This window comes from Semicossyphus pulcher, unplaced genomic scaffold, assembly GCF_022749685.1.
Source record: "Semicossyphus pulcher isolate SPU_LCO1_2020_fin unplaced genomic scaffold, fSemPul1.0.p SCAF_4, whole genome shotgun sequence".
NCBI lineage: Eukaryota > Metazoa > Chordata > Actinopteri > Labriformes > Labridae > Semicossyphus > Semicossyphus pulcher.
In genome coordinates, this window is record NW_027211715.1 from 32,951,502 (window position 1) to 32,975,707 (window position 24,206).

The 24,206-nt window shown below is 43.7% G+C and overlaps 1 protein-coding gene across 1 annotated transcript in view; it reads right to left on the minus strand.

The window, feature by feature from the left end:
* The window catches only part of ghrhrb (growth hormone releasing hormone receptor b), a 33,554-nt gene that overhangs the window by 6,374 nt on the left and 2,974 nt on the right, over positions 1-24,206 (minus strand). The window contains exons 2-4 of the mRNA XM_069679896.1: positions 19,612-19,720; positions 8,551-8,658; positions 905-1,005 (exon numbers count right to left, since the gene is read on the minus strand). Coding sequence (XP_069535997.1) covers positions 905-1,005; positions 8,551-8,658; positions 19,612-19,720 — 318 coding nt within the window. The remainder of the gene's footprint in view (positions 1-904; positions 1,006-8,550; positions 8,659-19,611; positions 19,721-24,206) is intronic.

Consider the following 24,206-nt stretch of genomic DNA (forward strand, 5'->3'; position numbering starts at 1 on the left):
TGCTGCTGCAGGGTGTGCACGGCGGCAGGAGCCACAACATCTTGATTTCTACCTCGTTAGTTAAGAGGTCGATGATTTTTTGTTTGGAAAACAATCCTATGATATGTCTTTATGTTTTCTCTCAGAACAATGCTGCAGGATTGATGCTGCTGACTTAACTTGACTACATCCTGCAGTCCTCCTGTGGAGAGTCTGAAAACCTCCCACAGAGAGTCAGCTGAGCCTGACAGGACGTACTCAACCCTTTAAGGGCTTATCGGCCTTTTCAACTCCTTCACTCCTCCTGAACAAGTATTCACAATCAACTTCAGCTGAAGTGCAGAGCAGTTTCTCCTTACACTGGCCGCATAATGCCACATATTCACGTGTGCGTTACTGTTTCACAGGTCGTTCAAAGTGTCTCTTTTTAGACAAACATCAGTGTATGAACATTAAATCATCCGTTTCATCCTCCCATCAAACATCACACCACTTCCTCCTTTGAGAGCAGGGTCAATATTTGCTCCCCGTTCAGGAAAAGGATATTTATAGATTTTAATAAATGACACTTGCGGGGTTCATGTTGATCTCTGGAGGAGGATAGGAGTGTCAATCAAATGTTTTACTTCCTGCTTTAAATAGAATCTGTCACTAAGCCCTACTTAACCATAATACGCTAAATTATGGGCTGCTGGTGCAAGGCTAGTAATTAAAGTTCATTAGGGATAAGAGAAGGCCTCATAGGGAAAGATGTATGACTCTGGTACACAGCACAGCAACGCCAGTCCTCAAATACCAACCAGCAGTGATGCTAGAGCGGCCACTTTCTGAGTCAGAGAGAACCACGTACAGTAAACTGACAAACGCATGGAGCAGTTTCCCTGCAGAATATTTCAGTAAGGAGTGACAAGGTGAAAACACACACCTCTGGTTCTGTCACTTCGTACTCTGTGAACTCGCAGGCGTCCTCGTAGGAGGGGTAGAGCTCGGACCATCCGTCCTCAGTGCAGTTCCTGTAGACGTATCCTAAAGGAGGAGGAAAACACAGAGATCCTGTCTGAGCCCAGAAACTGTGAAAAGGTGCGGAGCGAGTATTTCACTATGATAGATCCTCAGTGCTCCCAGTAAGAAATATATGTTGTTATCTCTGGTAGCATTTTGCAGGGTCGGTGTCTCACTCACTCCGCCTCCTGTGGTACTGAGCTGTGCATATAGTCTCAGTTTTATCGCCTGACTTTTAAAGCCTTTCTAGGAGATTTGTTCCAAGAGATGGGAAACTGGAGTGAGTGTTTTTTTTTGTGATGCTTAACAGTGAAAAAAAGAGTTTCTGCTGAAAACACAAGAATAACTGCTTTGTTGTTGCTTGACTCAGCCAACCTGTCAAGCTGCAGTTTACATCCATCAGTGCTTCCAACAGAATGACGGTCTAACTGCGGCAGGGACAGGGGCTGTCATACGTCTGTATATTAATAATATTTGATTGCATCACCCCTAAAGCAGCATTATTAGGCTAACAGGACAGGTTGCACCAAAAGAAGAAAAATGATTTCATACGGAGAATGAACAAGTCACATTTATGCAGGTTTAAACAGTTGTTCAGAAATAACATGAACAGGTATCGAAAAGAAGAACAAAGGGCTCGTATCACTTTTACTGTGTATCTCTTGAGTTGTTATAATATTAACTAATATTGTTGTGTTGTTGCATTTTGTTGATTAGATGGTTATCTGTATTCTTTAGTGTTATTTTGAATGATTCGGCCTCGAGCGAATTGATATCTTAATTTTGATGATCTTATAATCTTCAGTCAAGTCAATATATTTAATAATGTTGTTTAACTACTGCTTAGTCTCAAAATTTTGATCAATTAGGAAATCTTTGTTTCTAACTTTTATTGATATTTACTCGAGGAGGTATCTTCACAAGCCTTTTTTGGCTTCTGACGTCTCCAGCACAATGTTCATCGTTTTTATTAAATTGTTATCGTCTTTTTTTGTATTTGTGTATATGTGCAAATAAAATATAGCTAAAAGAAAAAAAGGAGTCAGGAATAGATATATTTTTTACTTCACCCTGCACCCGTTTCTACGGAGCCCCTGAAGTCCCAAAAGGCGAAGAGAGATAATTAACTTGTTCCCACAAGATAATAACTTGTTCCCACAAGATAATTAACTTGTTCCCACAAGATAATTAACTTGTTCCCACAAGATACTTAACTTCTTCCCACAAGATAACTTGTTCCCACAAGATAATTAACTTGTTCCCACAAGATACTTAACTTCTTCCCACAAGATAATAACTTGTTCCCACAAGATACTTAACTTGTTCCCACAAGATAATAAACTTGTTCCCACAAGATACTTAACTTGTTCCCACAAGATAATAACTTGTTCCCACAAGATAATAACTTGTTCCCACAAGATACTTAACTTGTTCCCACAAGATAATAACTTGTTCCCACAAGATAATAACTTGTTCCCACAAGATACTTAACTTGTTCTCACAAGATAATAACTTGTTCCCACAAGATACTTAACTTGTGTACACAAGATGATAACTTTTTTTTTTTTTTTTTTAACTTTTGGGACTTCAGGGGCTCCGTACTTTTCAAACAGAGATTGGTCACAAATAGAAAGTATGTCGTTATTGCTACTTGCTTTGTTTGCCTATCAATATATAAATAAATACATAAAACATTGTTACAGTGACCCTTGACCTTTGAGCACCAAAATCTCAGTTTATGCGTGAGTCTAAGTGGATGTTTGGGCCACATGTGAAGAGATTCCCTCCAGGTGTTCCTGAGGTCTCACATTTACAAGAGTGAGACAGAAAGAAAAGAGTTTCTCCAAGACAACATGATGTCACAGTGACCTTTCACCTTTTGTTATGTTATGTTTCTTTACTTGAGCAGGAACAAAGGACAAAGAACGTTAACCTTATATAAAACAAGCCGAGAAGTTTTCTTCTGGGTTTTAGAAAATTGCTATTTTCCGCCTGTAGTCCCTGGACAGGTAGGCAAAAAAAAGGTGAGAAGACAGACATTAAAAGAAGAATGGATGTTAAAAGAGTACAAAATACACACCCCACCCTCTAAACACACACGAGATTACACACAAAACTACACATTTAAAGAGCACTTTGACCCACACAGAAATAGACATTAAAGACTACTTCGACCACTAGTACTTCATCCAGATTTACATAAAACATAAAGACTCCAGCCGCAGCAGTCACTGGCACGAGACATGAAAGAAGTTTACATTGCACTCTGTAGATTATTCTGTAAAACTGAACACTGTTTGTGTAACTTTAAATGTTTCTGTTCGATGCTTTGAGCCCCACAAACGCAGCTATTTGACCCCCACTTGTATGGTAGGAGAGTTCCACTGAGTTGAGTGCATATGAAATGTTTCTATCCAGTCGGAAATTCTCCAAAATAGAGGGAAGTTACCTGTCCAAATAATTCTTCACACACCTTATCACAGTTCTGAAGCACTAAAGATATTTGCCTGTTTATCCAGAAATACAACCAGAACATGAATCTTAGGCGTGTGAGATATTTACTTTGTTCACTTTCCAGGTATCCCTGCCAGCACTCCGGTCAAGTGAAGGCTGTAAACGATGAATTTAAATGAATTTGCAGCCATGTTCTCCCACCATGGCCTGAAGTTAGAATGACGGCGCTCTACAGTACGGCCGCCATGACGCACACAAGGTCATCCAGTGTTCGGTGAGAGTCCGTGTTTACGAGAGGGAGGATAAAAAGTTTTCAGTGATTTCATGCTGTTGATCTGCCTGTCCGGCTCCGCAGCACAGCCGAGCAGAGTGTGGGAGTCGTGGGTGGTTGGAGCGATATCCAGCTGCATTAGCCTCAGTATAAGGTGGTGTGCAGAGCCTGCAGCGCCGGTGGGTGAATGGTTGGATGTGAAAGGAGGTTGAAGGCCGGGGCTCCGGGGAGGACGTTAGTGCTCAAACCGCCGTGCTTAACAAGCAGCGCCAATTCCTTCCTCATGCTCTTGGCTCCTACAGTGAACTCTTTGATTTTCCAATTCATTATTTTCTCTGCATGCAGCCTCCCGTTGGAGAGGCTCGATCTAACTGCGCCGCTTCAGCGCTTGACTTGTCAGGGCGTCTGTGGAGGAGGAATCCAGTGGGGTCCAGGGACCCACTAACACTAAGTTATGAGGTCATCAGCAGCAACCTCCGCCTCCTGATCCCGAACTTTCTCTAAAGGAGCGGCTCTGTGTTTCTTCTCCTCTGCTTTGCGCTGCCTTTCATTCTCTCTGCTGCTGGAAATCAGTCAAGTGCATCATCTCTACACGCTACATCCCACATACTGAACACGCTCTAAGCTGCTGCTGACTCCTCTGTAGAAACTAATTCAGCAGCTCTGACTGACGTACTTGGTCTTAGACAGGGACTTAACTGTATTATAGGAAGAATTCAGCCTGTATATGCCAGAGCCAGACGAAAAATGGCTTCAATATTCAACCTTGTGTTAAACCTGTGCTGTAGAAATGATGTTTATGTAGTCCTAACTGCTGTCTTAATCATGTTGTTGTGATGAAAAGTTTACTAGATTAAGTCCTGAAGTGGTCGGGCTGGATGCAGTGCTGTGACATCAAAGAGCAGAAGTTTGCTCACAGACCTGTGCTACAGTTTTATTAACTTTTCTTTATTAAACTGTGTCATATTCTTCCCCTCACTTTTATCAAGCGCTGGGGGACGTCTAAACATCACCATAAAGATGTTTTATCGTGCTGGAGTCACCAGGAGCAGATTTTCTAATGCAAGATTGCATCTTTCAAACTTCTGAGCACATTTACTGTGCAGTTGTAAATATATATAATATGTGTACAGATCCAATTACTGAGAGTTCAGAAAAAACCTTGTGATTTATAACATAACATAAAGACGACTGCCATGCTAGCAGTTCTGTGGGACTGCATCAGGCAGCTGCTTATTTGACTTCAAAGCTAACTTTAGCATGCAAGCAGGTGTAACGTCTACAGTGCGCCGCCAACCAAAGTTTCAGACAGCTTGAGTCTGACCTGATGAGGATGAGGACCATGAATATAAGTACAAAATATCAGTCCATTATCTGTACCGCTTATCCTGTTCAGGGTCACAGGGGGGGCTGGACTGATCGCCAGTCAGTCACAGGGCTGACACGCAGAGACAGACGACCTTTCACGCTCAAATTTACACCTACAGGCAGTTTTAAGCGTTATTTACACTGCAGTTCCAAACGAAGCTCCGTCCTCATGCCACCTTTGTCATTCTACATTGAACAAAGCTACACTGGCGTAGAGTTGTGTGTGTTTTTAAAAAGCGTTGGGGAAGCGAGGTGTAAACAAACAGCGCATGCTTCAAATACACACACACGGCGCTGTTCCACCCTGCCGGCTGTGCAGTTTACACAGACGCCATTTCGCCTCTGTTACTACCTCCAATGCCGGCTCAGAGGCGGAACGACTTCACCCCACCATGCCGCCTCCGTGCGTTCTACATAGAAGATGGAACGTAACAGAGCCCTAATAATCCCGCCTTGAACTGGCAGTGCAGAAAGCTCTTTAGACTCACCAATGAACCTAACAAGAAGAAGCTGGAGTACCAGGAGAGAACCCACCATGCACGGGGAGAACATGCAAACTCCACACAGAAAGGCCCCCTACGTCCGTTCGACCCAGGAACCTTCTAGCTGTGAGGCGACAGAGCTCATCACTGCAGCACCGAGCAGCCCCGTACAAAGCAGCATGCCAGTAAAATCACTGATGGATATTTCCGACTCGAACAAAAATGATGAAAACCTCAAACTTGATAATTAGGTGAAAGAACAAAAAGAAAAGTTCTTGTACTCCTCAGTCATTTCCTTTCAGGTGCAGACTTCTGAGATTAGATCAGTTTATCTATTATCTAAAGGAGGTTATATCGTCCCTCCTCGGTGCCACACTGACTTTATCACACATTGAGAAACTTTCATTAAATGTTTGGACTTGTGTCATTGTTCCCTCTTCAAACGAAGCTCCTGTGTTCTAAATTAAATGTATTTCAGTGAATACTCTATGTGTATTTGTGCACGGGAAGTTTGACTTGATAAATAAAGTTTTAGTTACTTTTATTAAAAAGTTAATTTCCACTGAGTCTGCTTGTGACACACTCAGATATTTCTGTGATAGTTTGTCTCCCACGTCCAGAAGCTGCTCTCTCCGTCTCGTCTGTATCTGTCTGTCGGCCATTTGATGAAACATTCTGAGTGCATTCTGTTTCCTTCGAGCAGCCAGCTGGATGAGACGGGGCTCTGCAGAAGGTGGGGGTCATGTCGGGAGAGCAGCGCTCTCTGCAGCCAAGTTCAGACACAGAGGAGATTTCAGACCGAGTCCATGTGACCTCAGTTAAAAAGTCTCCATGAACCTCTCAGAGAAGCATAATGCTGCAGGGATCTAAATATAATGTGCTGAGCCGTAACCTGAGGGATGGATGACCTGAGCACGAGTTCATTATGTGTAACATAAATTTGCCTTTATTGTTCAGTTTTTGGCTTCTGATGAATGAACGTTTCTACAGGCAAAAGTCAGCATGGCCTAAAGACAGAACACTGACACACAACATCAGAGGAGGAAACGGTGCAGCGGGATGAAGAGAGAGCTCAGCATGAATGTTGGCAAGATTATTAATCATTTTCTGCACGGCCTCAAACAGGGAGGAAATCAGCATCTCTGCAGCTACAACCTCAAATAAAAAGGTGCAAATGCCTGAACAAGAATGTGTGATGGTTACAAAGTAATACTGGAAAAATAAAAACAAAATAAGCTAGCAGAATATAAAGCAGAAAGGGTGTAAAATAGAGTTCATTGCATAAAAATATAAGATTTATGTGGCTCCAATAATTTGCTACAGAACCAGCCATATCTTTGCTAGCATGTTAGTTACATTCTGACGCAGGAACATGTGGCTGTAGCTTTTTTAAATGTTTTTTTGAAACCTTTTGTTTCTGTAAAGTGTTCTTTATTTTGGTTTTGAATTATTATATGTTTGTTTTATGTCTGAAACCATGAATTGTTTTGTCTGTTTTGTGCCCGACCACTGTTAAAGATGAGATTCTCCTGCTCTGAGGAGAAACATCAAAATATATTTTCAAAAACAAGAAGTTAGAACCGATGTCAGACTTCATCGTGTTACAACAAAGGATCTGTGAACAGCTGCCGTGAAGAAATAAAAACATGTAAAACATATCGAACAGACACAGAAGAACAAAGGGCTACACTGGACTAACATGACCTCTGTCTATCTTGTGTAATTTATATTCTTTGGTTGTTGCAGTTTTTATTGATTAGCTCGGTCTCTGTATTCTGTGGTGCTATTTTGATCTCTTTGGCCTAGATTTTTTTATTTTTTTTAAGCGGTATGACGAGAGGTTTTTCTCACGTCCTCCTGCGCCCCACACAAACAGACTTTAGTTATAAATTATTAGATATAATGCAGTCATGCTTTGTTTGCCTGAATGTTTTTTCTTTCTTTTTTATGTTGTCTTTTTGAAACATGTTTGAAATAAACAAATAACAAATAAAATGTGTTTTTAAAAATGATGTTTAAAACAAAGACAGAATTATAGAACAAATGACAGATGATGATGATATCAACAGGCAGTGTCTCTGTTCAGAGCTTACTGTCCACCTCTGTATTCTGCACACCTACGGACAAACTACAAGAAAACAAGTTTACAGAGATTACAAGCAGCTTATAATGATACTGTGAGGATTCTCCTTTAGCGACCAAGATGGTGTAGTGCAAGTGAAATGTTCGCTCGAGTCAATACTTGTTGCTGTTTTACGAAATCTTAAAGTCGAGGTGAAATGAAAAATGTCATTTTAATCCTTTTAGATCACCTCCCCGGTAATATTGTGCATCTATTTGACAATATAGGCCAAAAAAATACAGAAAATCTATTTCTTCGTATTCTTATATCAAAACCTGATCTTTTTTTCTTCTGGTAAAACTAAATTTCACGCGTGCTTACCTAAGCTAGGACCAACCAATTTGAACCAATCAATCTGCAACATTTAGCCGCAGAGCACCAAGAACGCTCGGTCAGTTAGCTAGCTACTGCGCTGTGGAGAACGTCTGTCTACGCCCACTTCTCAATGATCAAATCAAATCCCTCAAATGATATGTCCCGTCTGCACGTCCTGTTTCACTCGGAAACCCGTCACGATACGGAAGCTAGATACTCTCGAAATGCCGTTTCAGCTCGACTTTAAGTATAAATATATTTGCCGGCTCGATGCCTCAGCGAACGCTGTCATCTTGGTTTTGCCAAATATCCCAGCTGTGGACACGCTGGCATGCCTCCTTATAAGATGTTAATTTTTATATATTTTACATTTTAAACCATGATTTTTTATTGTGCTTTAGTATATTTATTTTGTGAATTGTCTTGTCTCTTGTCTGGACCTTGAGTCTGTAATAAAGTTGGGAGAGAATAATAATATTTCTCTTGCGGGGCGAGCCCCATGGAGACTGCAGAACGGTAAGCAGCTCGTCAAAGGTGACGGGGTTGAAGTGACTTACCTTGATTGTTAGCGAACAGCTGGGAGACGTTGGCACAGGAGACGCTGACCACCTGACCCACCTCGGCTCGAGACCAGCAGCGGATCTCATCCCACAGTGTCGGACAACCTGAGACGACAAGACAACCTTCATTTTACTGAGTGTAATAACAACAATCGATCTCCATCTCAGCTCGTTCCTGTCTGTTACTGAGGCCAAACACCTGTTCCTCACAGGACTGAACAAAATATCTAAGTGGAGTAAAACTTAAACTTTACTTTAACTTTAAATTGTATCTCCTGTTTCAAAAGGAAAGAGAATAAGGCAGGAGGCTGTGAGAGATACAAAAACATGCGGCTGCTGTTTGCCTCCACAGAGCAGTCAAAATGTTTCTCACAGAACGAGAGGGGGACGAGGGATGTTTTTGTAGATTGAAAATATTGCCCTAAAATCAAAACCAGGTCGATTTTTATCATTTACAGGAGAGACGTGATACCAGAGAACGTCTCTCTCTCTCTCTCTCTCTCTCTCTCTCTGCTGATCATTTGATCGCTCTGCTGTCTCCAAAACGTCGACAGAGAAACGGGTACAGGGAGGGAGAGCGAGGGGAGATTCTCTGCTACACATGGAGGCCGTTATTCTCTCTGACTGATATCAAATTTCCCTCCTGATGCTGAGATTTCAAACTGATGGTCAGAAATGTGTTTTTCCAGGTCATTATGACGTCACAGTGAAGTTGGCCTTTGACCTTTTAGATAAAAAATGTAATCAATTCATTGTTTTATCATGTTAGACATTTGTGGGAAATTTAAATATACCCAGTGAGCACCAACCGGGATTCAACGTTGGCATTTGGTTGAAATCAGGTCTGCACGTCCAAGACCTCATGTCAACCATTTTTCTGATATCAGAGGGTAATTACTTCATGAGACGGAAATTTCCAAAGGTAATTTTCTTGCTTCTGATCTCATCCTGTCACAGACACAGAGGTCGACCTTCCTTTCCTCTCCTCTCTCTTTATGCAGCAAAATTAACATTCTGTCAACGAGCGACTTGTTCGACCCTGAACGCCTCTCGATGCTGCGGTTCTTGCCAATGCTAACTCATGATTCACAAACCTGACCAGGAACCGTTTGATCTGTGTCGTGACTGAGTCGTCTGATGCCATTTTTCAAGGGGTGTCCCCCGGCGTGGGAGACATATGAAGGGCGGTTTGATTCTGTGACGTCCTCGGCCCTCCTCTCCGGCCCACGAGCGCTCCTGCAGCCTCCGTCTCTCTGAACGAGGGAGGTGTGAAGAGGGAGCCGTAATGAGGAGCTGCCACCACAACGCCTCGTACATCAAAGCTGCTCGGCCCTGTGTCAATTAAAAGAGCAGCGCGCGGAGACACAGCGGCACTCATTCATAATAAAACACAGCTTCTGGCTGCTGCCGGAGGTTCTGCTGCCAAAGCAGTGATGAGGAAAACATCTCGCCAGATAAATGTGACTTTGAACTCTCCTTTTTGGAGCGTTTTCGTCGTACACTGAGGACGAGCTGCTGGTGACACGTTCGTCTGCTGCATCGACTGAAAATGCACCGTATTGTAAGTTTCCTAATAACCCTCGAGGACATAAAGAGCCACTCCATGTGTGTAACAGTCTGCAGCAGCATAAAGAGACTCTATGCTTTTCTTTGAATCACAGTGTGAAAGGATCCCAGCAGGTGTCAGCGATAAGGTCCTTCATTAGGTGCTAATATAAGCGTCGCTAGTGACACCTGGCAGGATGATACAGATGAGGATGAATGGAGCGGCGCTTATCTTTGGGTAGTAATGGTTGCATCTTTTGTCCAGTTAACAGATTCTGAGCACAAAGCTGTGTTTTTGTTCGGGTGTCAATAAATCTCCTCTTCAGGTCGCAGTCATGCTGTTAGCACCAGCGCGCCGTGTGACGGCTCTTATGTGACATTCTTCTTCAGCATCATTGTGCTCATGAATGCATGAACATCCTACATCTGCGTAATTTAATCAGAGTGAATATCCACCAAGCAGGACTGTTAGATGATTCATTGTGCACCCAAAAGGAGCTAGCTGCTGCTTCATGGTAAGCCTTTCACTTTAAATCGTTAGCAGCTGTAGAGATCAACATTCGCTGGTTAAAATTCCAAGCCATCATATCCATGATGTCATTTTGCCTTGCAGCATTTCTAATTAAATATATCACGATGAATCTCTCACTGTTTGTCCCTTCCCCCCTTCTGTTGTCTCAGCTCTGCAGGTGAATCTGATTGCTAACGAGGTGCACCTGGCCTCTGAACAGTATTTAAGACACCTGCACTGACACCAGAAGAGAGTGGGGATTGTGGAGCGTGCGTTTGTTTGTCTTCAGTTAAAGATGTGGTTGTTTGTGTGTCCTCTAATAAATCCTGTGTATGTGAATGTTTTAAGGTGTTTCACATTTTGGCCTCCAGACTCCTCAGATCTCAATCCAGTCCAGCATCCGTGCTGCTGGACAAACAAGTCCAATCCATGGAGGCCCCACCTCGCAGCTTACAGGACTTAAAGGATCTGCTGCTCACGTCTTGGTGGCAGATACCTCAGCACACCTCCAGAGGTCTGGTGGAGTCCATGACTCTATGTTTACTGATATGCGTCTTTACAGAATGTATAATGCAGAAAACGATGCACGGGGTGATTTAGAAATGTTGTCATCATGTTTCATCAGCAGCGTCTGCAGCTCACGTAGCAGAGCATCAGATGCTGGTTTAAAGGAGAATCATGTTGTTGTTTAAGAAAGCAGAATATATGTGCAAGATCCACATTTAAAGGAACATTTTCAACAGCTGCCACGATGGTAATCTGTGAATTTTTCCCCTTTAAAACAACAAAATTGTTGAGGGGAAATGTACACACCATCATCTGCCGTCGTCTACTCCTCAGATGATCTTTCTGAGGCAGGTGAACAAAGCTGAGCGGTGAGGCTGGAAACTTTGTCCTGTTTTCTTCTTGGCAGCAGACAGTTAAAACAAAGTTTCACCCCTTCGACATTTACGTGACCTGATATGTCAGGAACACCTTATGAGGCAAGTTTGTCATCTCTGAGGAGCACCAGGAATTAGATTGAGTGAGCTTCAGTCTAAACGTGTCCTGTATTTATCTTCAGCGTCATATCTCAGAGTTTTATTCCTCCATCTTCCTCCTTTTCATGGTTTAATAAAACATTTGTCTTCCGTTTGTCGTGTACTTTCTGCTGCTCTGATATTGTTTCAAACATAACAGGAGAAAAGGCTCCACTGGGATGTATGCTACAATATCCGTGCTTTAATAAACAATGTAATGCGATAAGACAGAAGCAGAGGTGCACAGAGAAGACGATTTATAAAATGACAGAAAGCTGGAGCAGCGTCAGGACGGCGCTTGTGTAGTTGAACAGATTATGGAAACATAACGTTTGTTTTATGGCAGACGTCTCTACTCCCTGAATCTTTCCTTTCTGCTCCCTCCTGCTCTGCAAATCCAGAAACTTACCGACTAACACTGACAGTCCAAGCACACCTGAAGGTGTAGACACTGATGGAGGACTGAAGCTGCTGTTCTGTTGGAGCTTTTACTGTCACCAGAAGCACCTTAATGGTTCTCTGAGAGTCGTGGTACCTGTGTTGTAGTTTGGCTAGATGAGGCTGTTTTTCCCATCAAGATTAAAAAGGGGCTTTCCAATCCAAGCTTAAAATCTGTTCCTTTTTAAACAATAATATTTACAACAAATTGTTTCCTTTTCCAGGCTGCACGGTGGCGCAGTGGTTTGTACTGTCTTCTAACCGCTATCAAGGGGTTCACATGTTCTCCCCGTGCATGCGTGGGTTCCCTCCGGGTTCCTCCCACAGTCCAAAGACATGCTCGTTAGGTTCAACGGTGACTCTAAATTGCCAGTAGGTGTGACTGTGAGCGTGAAAGGTTGTCTGTCTCTGTGTGACAGCCCTGTGATTGACTGGCAATCCAGGGTGTACCTCGCCTCTCGCCGAATGACAGCCGGGATCAGCTCCAGCCCCCGGAGACCCCAACAGGACAAGTGGTATAGATAATGGATGGATGCTTCCTCTTTCCTCCCAGGAGTTTGCCGTGCCGTGCCGTGCCGTGCCGTACCGTGCCGTGCCGTGCCGTGCTTTGCTGAGGAATATTATCCCTAAAACAAGAAATATTGACGGCATATCTTCATGCTCCAGAATTACCGACTTTAGAGTTTGTCTGAAACAAATACGAAAGGAAAAACAAAAACTTGCAGGCGATGTGTCATGCTGCTGGTTCAACCAGCTCCACTGGACCTCTGATGCACCATGACTCACAGATAATAAATGACCTCAAAAATTAAATTTAGTACACTCTGAGGAACACAAGTGTTGTCCTCTTATATAATCATATAATAATAAACTTTATTTATAACGCACCTTTTAAAACACGCAGTTACAAAGTGCTTTGCAAGACAACAGAGAGTGCACAAGTCATATCCTGAACAGACAGACACATACGTGAGACAAGCATACTCGCATACATTCACACACACATATACAGCATCATGCACAGACAGAATTTAAAACACTAACCTAAAGAAATGAGTTTCAAGCAGCCGTTTAAAACTGACCACCGATTCAGCAGACCTGATATGAACTGATAAAAGGCCCTGATCGGAAGAACGGAGACGCCGGCCGCTCGAGTAATAGTTCTGCTCTGTACGCAGGAGCCAGGCCGTGCAGGGCCTTGTATGTGATTAATAACATTGATTCTGGTCTTCACTGGAAGCCGATGAAGGGAAGCAAGAACTGGAGCGATATGAGACCGTCGACCAGTATTTGTTAACAACCTAGCTGCTGCATTCTGGAGCATTTGGAGGCGTGTTATTGAGGACTGAGTGATGCCAGTGAGGAGGGAGCTACAGTCGTCTAAACGGGAAAAGATTAGATTCTTGTTGTCTATAGTTTAGGTTAATGTATCGGGGGCGCTGGTTTAGCTAAGTTGGTAGAGCAGGCGCTCCATGTACAGAAGCCACAGTCCTCATCGACTCCCAGTCTGCCGATCAGTTGGTGCATGTCATCCCCCTCTCTCTCCTCCCCATGTTCCCCATCTTCAGCAGTCCTATCAATAAAGTCAAAAAGCTCCCAAAAAATCTTTCAATGAGTTGATCAAATGATTATTTAAACATCAGCAAAAAGTCTCAAGTGCAGTCATACCCTTCTTTCTCTCCCTATCCATCCATCCATCAATCCATTATCTATATCGCTTATCCTGCTCAGGGTCGAGGAGGCCAATCACAGGGCTGACACATAGAGACAGACGACCTTTCACACTCACATTTACACCTACGGGCAATTTCAAAGTCACCAATGAACCTAACGAGCATCTCTTTGGACTGTTAGAGGAAGCCGGAGGGAACCCACGCATGCACGGGGAGAACATGCAAACAAAAAGGCCCACTATGTCGGAACCGGGACTTGAACTAAGAAGCTTCTAGCTGTGAGGCTACAGTGCTAACCACTGCACCCCCACGCAGCCCTCTTTTGCACCCAAAGGTATTACATTCTGAAGCTCAGGTATCCCCAGTATCCTCGTGTTTTGCAATTTTGCCTGAAATCACTTCAACAATGAATCCATTAATATTTCTGCTGATCAGATTGTGTTGCCGTCATACCTGCAATAAAACGTCCTCTTACCTTCCACCTCTGGTATTTGGCGTGTAATTAGTTGTAAAAAAAAAAAGAAAGTTGCGAGTGAGCACATGAGACAGGGAGGGTCAGGGTGTGCAGCGATCTGTGGAAATGCCAACAAACACACACACACAGCCGCTCTCGTCCTCACACACACACACTCGCACATAAAGCTGTCTGCTGCTGCTCGGTGAGTCTAATTACAAGTTTCCTTTGGAGATGGACACGACTGTTAACCCCTCACTCTGTTTACCGCTTCCTCATTTCCTCTCTGTGTCTGATGGTGTTTCCTGTGGGGCTGCAGGTGTGAAGCTAATTAACCTGAAGGAGAGCAGACATCTGCCCTCTCTCCTTCCCCTGGACACTTAAATCAAGAAAGAGAGACGGCACATCTGTCTTTGTGCTGCAGCTCCATCCCTCTTTCCACCTCTAACAGTCAAATAAAAGCACGCTAACAACAACTACTCTGTATTGATCCATTAGTAGCCTGTTTCTCTTGTGCAGTCTTTTGTAACATCGCCATGACGAAGCTTTATAATTTCCCAATCACTCCTCCATGAGCTGTACCGGCCTTTGACTCCTCTCTTCATCAGACCATCTGTTTGTCCCACGTTTAGTCACATCTGATGAGTTCTTCAATGGATCATCACGAATACGTCTGAAAGGTTTTGCAGGTGGATTGTGCCTCCTAAGCGCACCTGTTTGCCCTCATACTCAAGCTAAAAACGTTGTCCTTTCATGCGTGGAGGTAAACAGGTGTTAGCAGCAAAGTGTTCTCTGCTATCAAAAGAAGAAGTGGTGCTGAAATGGTCCCTTTTAAAAGTTACCCTATGGAAGCATAATGAAGGGGCCATTTTTCAGGCTCGCAGGTATCCACACACTTTTCTGTGGGATGTAAAAGCGTTCAGTCTGGTACTGAAGCGACTCATACCTGCAGCTTCAAATGTGAACTGTCACGTCTTTGCTTTGCATGATCACAGGAAAGGTGGACAAATGGTGCAATTAATTCTGAGCCACACCAGCTGTGTCATGCAGAGACAATCCCAGGAGGAGTCTGTAGCTTTCATCAAGCGTTACAGACGAGGCGAGGAGCGAGATGAGCTCCCCCGCCTGAAACGACCCCGTCAGTTAACTCAGAACCCTTCAAAACAAAGAGAATTCACACACCGGCTGAAAGCGACATGCTTTCAGAGAGCGCCTGAGATGGAAAATGAAGCTCGCTGCTCCTGAAGGACGAGCCGTTCCAGTGGCTGCGTTTGTTCTTCAGACGTACTGAAGGGAGGATAATGGATGAATCTGCTCGGACTCGGTCGGCTCACCTTCTACCTGAGCTGCAGATGAAGCAGGGCCAGGCCAGGTTGACCAATCAGTCGCTTTAATCCCGACATCTCCTCACCTGATTAGGTCGCTTGATTGTTTTTGGATTCTCTGTCAAGTGAAGGACGGTAATTTGATAGCAGGAAGCAAATGTGCTCACTTTACTTTTGATTAAACAGCAGCAGTGATGAGAAACAGGAAGCAGCCAGCTGTGTGTGTGCGGCAGGGAGCGGCACATGCACGCCTGGTTTGTGGTTTGTAAATGAATATAAATAAAGGTGGATTGATTTATTGATTCATGGTGACGGAGCTCAAGCACTTGAACCAGTTTGAATCCTGTATGTGCTACTACACAGATCAACACAGAAGACCTGAGACTGTGGATGTTTGTTGGATTAAGTCCAGGATGCAAACATCGTTTGAAAGCAGTCAGAAGCTTGGTTGGAGATTGGTTAAAGAAAGGGCAGCAACAATAGTGTCCTCTTTTGGAAACACATCCTCGCTCCCAACACATCAGGTGATGTGGCCTTCAAATATTAAAATCTAGGTATGTGCAAAAGACCCTTATGCATTGGTTTTCCACATGCAGGACGCTGCACCGAAGTAAGCAATAATAAAGAAACAACTTTGGTTAGATTTTTAAAATAAAACTTGCAGAAAAGGTTTCTCATTTTGACGTGCATAAATCACGTGCAACATGTGTTTAATGTTGAGAAACTGTAGCAGTTTGCTTTTGTTTAGGCGCCCAAACCACTTGGTTAAAGGGACAGTTTGGTTTGTTTGAAGTGCGGTTGTATGAGGTACTTATCAACAGCAAGTGTACGACGGACAGTAGAAAACAGTCAGCACGGCTCCTGTTAGGAGAAGCCGGCCGGAGTTCCAACACAGAAGCTAAGCTAAGCACCGCTGCAGACGGGGTCACGAGTACCAAGTACTTTCGCTTACATATAAACAAGCATGTCACTTTAAGTGCACCGTGTGTTTTAGTTTTTGTCACAGCGTCACGTTGGCGTCAGACAGCCGCTTCCCTCGGCACTATGTCTCACTCTGCACATCGGTCCTGTATACCTGCGCCTGCAGTGCACGGTCGGATCAGCTGTTTGGGTCAGTGGTTTGTAGGAGAGACAACAAATAAAAGAACATGCATGATCATGGACATAACAAAGTGCCGTTCACGATGTGGACAAGAGGACGTTGTTTTCCTCTGCATGGCGTGAGGTGTATGAAGCCGTATGTCAGCAGTTTGGGTCAGAAATGTCAGAATCAGTCCTCCCGGGCTCCCAAATGAAAATGTGTTTTTGTGACCCATCCACCACTGAACTCCACCCCGCAGACAATTTCCAGTCCTCATACTAAGTCACCTGACTTCAACAATAAGATCAGGGGCAGCATGCTGAAATGATGCTAGAGGAGCACTTAGATCATCATATGTCTCCACACCAGACCTCATAACCAGCTGCTCTAAAGATTGCGCACAATTTGGACATAATTGGTTTCCCCACATTTCCTCTCTTCTGCCTGACGGCTTCAAGTGCCTGAGACTCTCTGGGAAAGTTGGACACTGTAGCTGTAACACAGAGGTGGGAGGTTGTTATCCTTTAATGAGGACTCTCCGTACAGTAATCAATTCCCTGGACGGACGAGACGCAGGAGCTCATCGACTTTTCCTTCAGCTCCTGACATTAACTGTCGAAGCTCCGACACTTCTCAGTCCCCTTCACACCTCCTGAAGCAGGTGAAGAGGAGGAGGGTGGGAACAGTGACCCTTCAGCCTTTAATGATGATGATGATGTACATGCTCTGTAGGGGTGTAATTAGCTATGAACAGCATCTTCTGATTCGTGCAGCCTTCTTATGTAACGTACGCAGGGCTGCAAAAGCTATAATTTCCTGTTCTTTCCCTTCAAGTTTAAGCGTTGTCAAATGTCACATCCAGTCCTGAAGGTGTGTAATTTTACAATGTGACACGACTGAAGCCCACTCAGGAGAGCGCCTGATGGCCCCCGAATTAAAGTGCACCCACTGAGAGAGAGAGGGAGAGAGAGCTCTTCAGGACCTCTCTCTCTGTTTTATTCAGGGGTTTAAAGAAACTTCTCTGTAAGTAAAAGTGAGGACGGAGCGATGCACCAGCTGAGACGTAAAAAATTCAAGGAAAAGATTTTTGTCAGCTTCATCCGAAAGTATCAGGAAAACCAGGCGAGAGAGGGGACAGCATGTCTCTGCCAAAACCAAAAGTCATACATACATGTTAGCTGCACCGCGCCGCAGCTGGCTTATGAAGAGCATAAGAAGACTTTTCTATCATATACACTGATATTAATTCTTACATATGTGTGTGACGAACCCATTTCTAAACAGCAAGGGAATTATTTCAAAGGAGAATGAGGCCTCTTGTGTTTTAGCACACGCTGTGCCCACCCAGTCTGTAAACAGCAGTGAGGTTTGGTACAAAATAATTCAAATGCTGTTTAATTAATTAACTTATAAAGACCAACAGCCTGATTACAGTGTTCCTGTTTGGATCCTTTAATAAATGACTACATATAGAAAACAACAATAGTTGTACCCTGTCACATGCTCAGACTCTCTTACTTATTAATAAGAGGTTTTTGAGCCGTCCCTGCCTTCTCTCCCGATATAAGTTCACTGTACATGTTTGTGAGCACCCGCGGGCCATGTGAGGCGTTCCTGTACTCACACAGCTGTGACTTGGTGAATTAAATGCCCTCGTTTTCCTGCTCTGCGCTCCTTTTGGGACTTTTACAGTGCGCAATTATCATCCATGATCCCGCATACCCTGCTTCGTCTCAGACCAGCAGCTCGGAGGAGGAGACGACCACCATGGTGACATTTATGTTTAAATCTAGTAACCAGCGAAGCTGTCTGTCTCATTACTTCATGTATTGCTATGCTACATGATATGGTAAACTGCAAGAGAAATAAAGAAGAGGAAAACAATTCCGTGGTAGCAATCGTCCCCTAATGATTTTGACTTGATTTGTAAAATATAACAATAATATAACTAGAGATTGCTCTGCTGTAAACGCACACTGTAGGCCTTATAAAGGTAATTCATTGACGGTTCATTCACTGAGCCCATAAACGTCTGCGTGGCGCGTTGGGAAAAACTTTCTAATGCTTACTGCGTGTCGTCACGCTGCTCCCACCGGTGTTTTCACAGCTCGTAATGACGGCGACCGCTCTTTGTGCCGTAAAATGCATTTCTTCTTCTTGTCTTCAATTATGTTGCTTATGTCTATCAAACACTGAAGTCTGCTCTCCACCAGATGTGCTCTCAGTGTGGATGAGGCGGGATGCAGCACTTTCAATTTCGGGATCTCTTTTATTACACTCATGGCCAAACGTCCGCTGACTAGAGATCAGCTCTCACAGCCTCGGTCCTACCTTTACTAATTGCAAACTGGCCCTAAATCAGCAGATCAGCTGAGCTGTCATCATTGATTGACCAGCGTTTGTCCTGGGTGACCAGTGAGATTTCAGGGGTGGCCAAAATCGCCACTGAGTCTTGGGTTTCAAGAGATTCCTAAATAAAAATGAAGGGAGAATTAGTGGATGAAATATTCAAGAAGCTCTCATGGTTTGAAGTTTAAAGGTTAAGTGGTAGTTCTAGTATATTCTGGAGGTCTAATAGGTCTAACACATCTTTAATGGCCACAATGATCGTCATTTGGGGTAACTGCGCTTTTTTTTCACTCATGAAGTCGTGCTCTGCGATCTCACGAGAGGTAAGCCAGGGTGGTGGATGACAAAGACGAGGAGAAGCTGCTCTCATGTTGCCTCTGAATGCTGACCGAGGATGATACAGACTCAATTTATGATTGCTTTTTCATACAATTCTGAGACACCAAAACTGACATATAGCTGAGAGATTCCCCTTCACACACACATCCTTGTTTTAGTCACAAGTAAGGACCCTGCATTGACCCAAACCCAACCCTAACTCTGACCTCAGTCAAAGCTCATCTTAACACTATATAACCAAGTTTTCAGACTAAAGCCAGCTGCTGGTTAGCTTTGTGGGGACCTGATGTTTGTCCCAAGATGCGAGTTAAAACCAGCACGGACCTGTCCTGGTGGAGAGGTTCCTCTCCTCCTCTCTCAGGATCTGGTTGCACTCCTCCTGAGCCTCCATGTGTTGAACCACCAGGGCGCAGTCTGGGTGGATGGCCTCCGCCTGTGAGGAGGACATGAAAACATTTATTTAATATAAGTATTAAAAACAGCAAGATTTTGGTGTTCAGGATTAGGCCTTATTCCAGCACATTTTCACTGCCAGCTACGACCGCTACTCTTCGAAATACGATGATCCAGGTTCGTCTATAGCATCAGGTTTGTGCACACAGAGCACAATTAAGTTAGCAATAATAAATATACAGCTTTCTGTTAGACGCACAAAAGAAAGTGATCAAGTTATACCACTTTAAAGGCAGCAGGGACAAATGAGTTCATCAGACTGCAGCAGACAGACGCAGCTCAAACCCCTCAGGTCTGTTTTAATGTCATTTGTGCAGCTTCAACAATAAAAACAAAACAAAGGAAATCTAATACACTTCGGTATCTGGGATGTTATTCAATTTGTGCAATGGCTGATTCACTCATTTAGCTAAAGTGAAAGAATGTGTCTATATCAGCACAAGTCCTTCACACAGGGAGAAGAGTCAAACATGAAGCAGAACACAGAAAGGTGCAAACGTTCTCTGTTTGTAAAGTGATCCCTTAAAAATGGCCTCCTCAACAGACTTTTGGAGGGATGGCCGAGGTCGCAGGGATTTGTTCCCCGGCAAAAACATGAAAATAAGAACTGCAGAAAGTCCATCTTTGTCTTTTCTGATGCTGTGACTCCATTAAGATTATTATCAGTGTTTTTTAACAGCTCAAAATGAGAAAAAAACTAAAGACGCCTCTGTAAATAAATAAAAAAACTTTATTTAGTTGTTTTTTTCATTGTGAAAATACTGAAAGTGTGGATTACTCATGGTACGAAGAAGAAGAAGGTATACTTTATTAATCCCAAAACATAGGCCCGGAGCATGATCCCATGGACATGCATTGATGCAGAGACGTCTGAGTGAGGGGGCTGCACATGCATGCTGAGCAGCTGAGGGATTCGGCGCCTTGCTCAAGAACACCTCGACGGTGCCCGGTAAAGGAACTGCAGCCTCTCCAGCTACAAGCCCCAATTCCACGCTTGGTCCGTACCGGGACTTGAACCGGCCACCCTCTGGATCCCAAGCCAGGGGCCGGATTCACAAAGCATTCTGAGGAAAAAAATCTTCTTAAGTGCAATTTTCTATATAACTTTAGTATTAAGAAAAATTAATATTCTTATGTTAGCAAATGTGAAGAAAAGCTGAGTAACAACAAACGCTTAGCGGCATGACAAACCTTCTTGGTGAAAAAGGCTGTTCGTGCAGCTACGTGTTTGTTTCTCAGCGTGCCTTTGTCTCTGAAGTAGCCAGTTGAATAAATGCTTTTTATTTAATTCCAGAAGAGTGCCTTGTTGTCTTTTTTCCTTCTGAATCTGAGTTCTCCACAAAAGAGGACCTTCTTCGATCTTTGTTTGAGCTGCTTAGCATGCTGAGCGCGCTGAGCACGCTGAGCACGCTGAGCACCCCAGACTTTTGTTGTTGACACCAGGTTTGAGTTTCGGTATCTGCTGTTTGCTTTTAAAGTTTAGCTCTTTCTTCCCAACATTTCTCGGACCCAGCAGCCTCTCCTCCCTGCAGTTTAACTAATTACCTGAAATATAATCAGGACATTGATCTGTTGGCTGTGAGCTAAGAGAAATCTGCTTTGGAGGAGTCTAATTGACTTTTCTGGCTAGAGTATTTGATTAGAAACATGTGAAACTACTCAGGCAGAACACCTGCCTGTTGGACAGATGGAGACACAGCAGATGAGCGTGACCTTTGACCTCATCCTCTCACAGCGCAGTGTGCAGGATTAACACGACAGGAGACGCTCTCTGCTGTTGGACGGAAACACCTCCTGACCTGTTCCAGGACATCTGTCTATTTACAGTATGTGTGTGTGTGTGTTTGTGTGTTTGTTTTCTTTGTTTAAACACAAAACACCATGATCCTTTCTTGTACCTTCTTTTCACAGATTGTTTGTCTGCGACCTCTTCTCTATAAGTCCATTCACATTCCCAAAGGACAACCTGTAGCTCTGAACACGACAGCTGAAGGACGTGACAGAGCATCAGACCGAGCGCGTTTCAGCAGCTGGGGGCTTTTTTGTCGTTTTTTGCGCCGTGCTTTTGCGTTGCTGAGCGGAGCGTTTTTGGGCAAATGCTCCGAGCAGAAAAGCGCCCGACATCATCGCCGTTTTTCCTCATTTTCCAATCGGATGAATGTAGAGGCGGGCCTTCTGTCAGTTTACAAAATAACGGTTGGGTTAATGACAGCTAATGATTCTGTAGTTGCCTTAACAACAGAAAAAAACCCTTAACCGTAGGCGTCAACAGAACAGGCTGCAAAGCGCGCTCTGTCTGATCGGGACCTTAAACAGTAAATCTCTCTGACACATAACCCCAACATGTCCTTACATAACACAAGCTGTCCGAGCGACATGAATGATGAGGGAGCCTCCTCTTGTCAGATATCCTCCTTATTTTCGAGCAGTTCTAAATAAAACTCCTCTATTTTAAGATCGAGCCAATAAATCCACCGTGCCCATTAAACAGAGGCTTGTACATGAGGAGGATTCACTGTGACAAGGCTAAATATTTACCCCACTTATTTAAACTGAGGTATTATTAATAGTTTCTACCTACAGCAGCAACAAACGACACCAGACGCCAAACAGCACAGTCCTATCTGCCCTGCAGCTTCATGGAAAGAAACCTCCTTAATACAAGTCAGATAGCAGCACCACGCTGTCTCAGTGTGAAGGTACAGAGCAGAGAATCTGGTGTAACTCATGATGAGGTGCAGAGCCCGGCAGACGCTTTCTGATCTTTACAGGTGCAGAATAATGAAACCAGTCTGTGATTGTGTGAGAGAATGAAGAGCCGGATGAAGAGCCGGAGTGCCATTTAAGCAGCACTTTAATTATCGTAACCTTTGATCCTAAATGGCAACACTTTACGTGTCTGTAATGTTATTTAGATTCAATCAGTGTCTTAACGGGGTCATTATCGCAGGGCACAGATCGCCTCAGGGCCGACCTTCAACTATCGGCCATCATTTACATTCTACATTTCACAGTGAGAGAAACGACAGGTAATCACCAGGTCTCTGATCATTAGAGTGTGTGTGTGTGTGTGTGTGCCCTTTAGTATTTTCAATCTACATCTCACCGCAGGGTCAAGTCATTTGCGATATTTCTTCTCGTTTTTACGCAGATGATGCACACGTATAACTGATCTCTGTCGCCATCGCTCTGACTCACAGGCATTAAAGGAATGAAAAAACGGCATTCTGGGAAATTTCTGATCAGTTTTAACTTTAACTAAATGTACTCATTGGCACTTCAGGTATCCCTGACTTGTCCGCTAGCCTAGTGTTACTTAAAGGGAGGGGATCTCAAGCTTCATACTTCACTCTGTGATACCTGTGGAGTAGCTTAGCATAATTTACAGTTAAAACAACTCCTCATGTTTCTCACACTGGTGCTCTGTGCAGGCTCTCATACAGCCTCTGCCTGAAACTACTCAGTCAGCTCTGTCCCTTTCAGAAACCCCGCCCCTACAAGCCTGCTTTCTTCTGATTGGCCAGCTTTCCGAAGCCTGCTGAGGCTGCACTTTGCGACGTCACAAAGTGCAGCGTTTAGAAAAAACTGTGTGACACCTGGCGTTCACAGCAGCCTGTAGGCGGAGCTGAGAAGCCTGGGGATTACTGCAACATACTTTGACCTACAGATCTGAAACTTCACCCACGTTTAGTCTGATCATCCAACACTGTAACATTATAAACTGTATATGTCTTACAATGTGAAACAGCATAACACCTCCTCTTTAAATGGGGTTGTGCGTAACCCTAGAGGTACTTACTAACTGCCATTAACTGCCACAACAAATGCAGTCAGGGTTTTGAGATTATGCTTGTTAAGTGAGCAACGTTTTGATATTAAATGACTGACAAAAATAAGGAAATGGATGCTTGAAAGCAATGCAGCTGAAAACACGGAGTAAGAAGTGAAAACAAATCGTAAATTGAGGAACATTATGTTTTAATAGGATGTACCCAACAGGCTGCACCCGTTCCCTGACTGTGCTGTTCTGCAGGAGTGATTTATTACCTCAGTAACATTTTCCTAATGACTTTATGTCTCAATCACTAATTCGAAGTCTTCAAACACAGAATGATGCTCATTTTGTAAATGCGTCACATCGATGATGAAGCAGTGTCCGGCTACCTGGGCAAGGCAGCCTGCCATCCAAGATAGAGACTTTTCGATGTCTGTGCTTCCTGTCGTCCAAATATGGTCACTTCTGGTTCAAAAAGTCCAAGATGGTGACAGCTAAGATTAGGAACTTGAGGCTTCAGAGGGGGGTTCATGAAGATGTTTGATGTCTAACTGGCAACATCCCAGTCTATGGTTAGGACAAACCTTAACTATGATAATAGATCCCAACATGACTTGCTCCTCAGTAAGTCTCTGATCGCTGAGCAAAATAACAAAGTCACTCTTCTGTCAGCTGAGAAGCAACACTTATT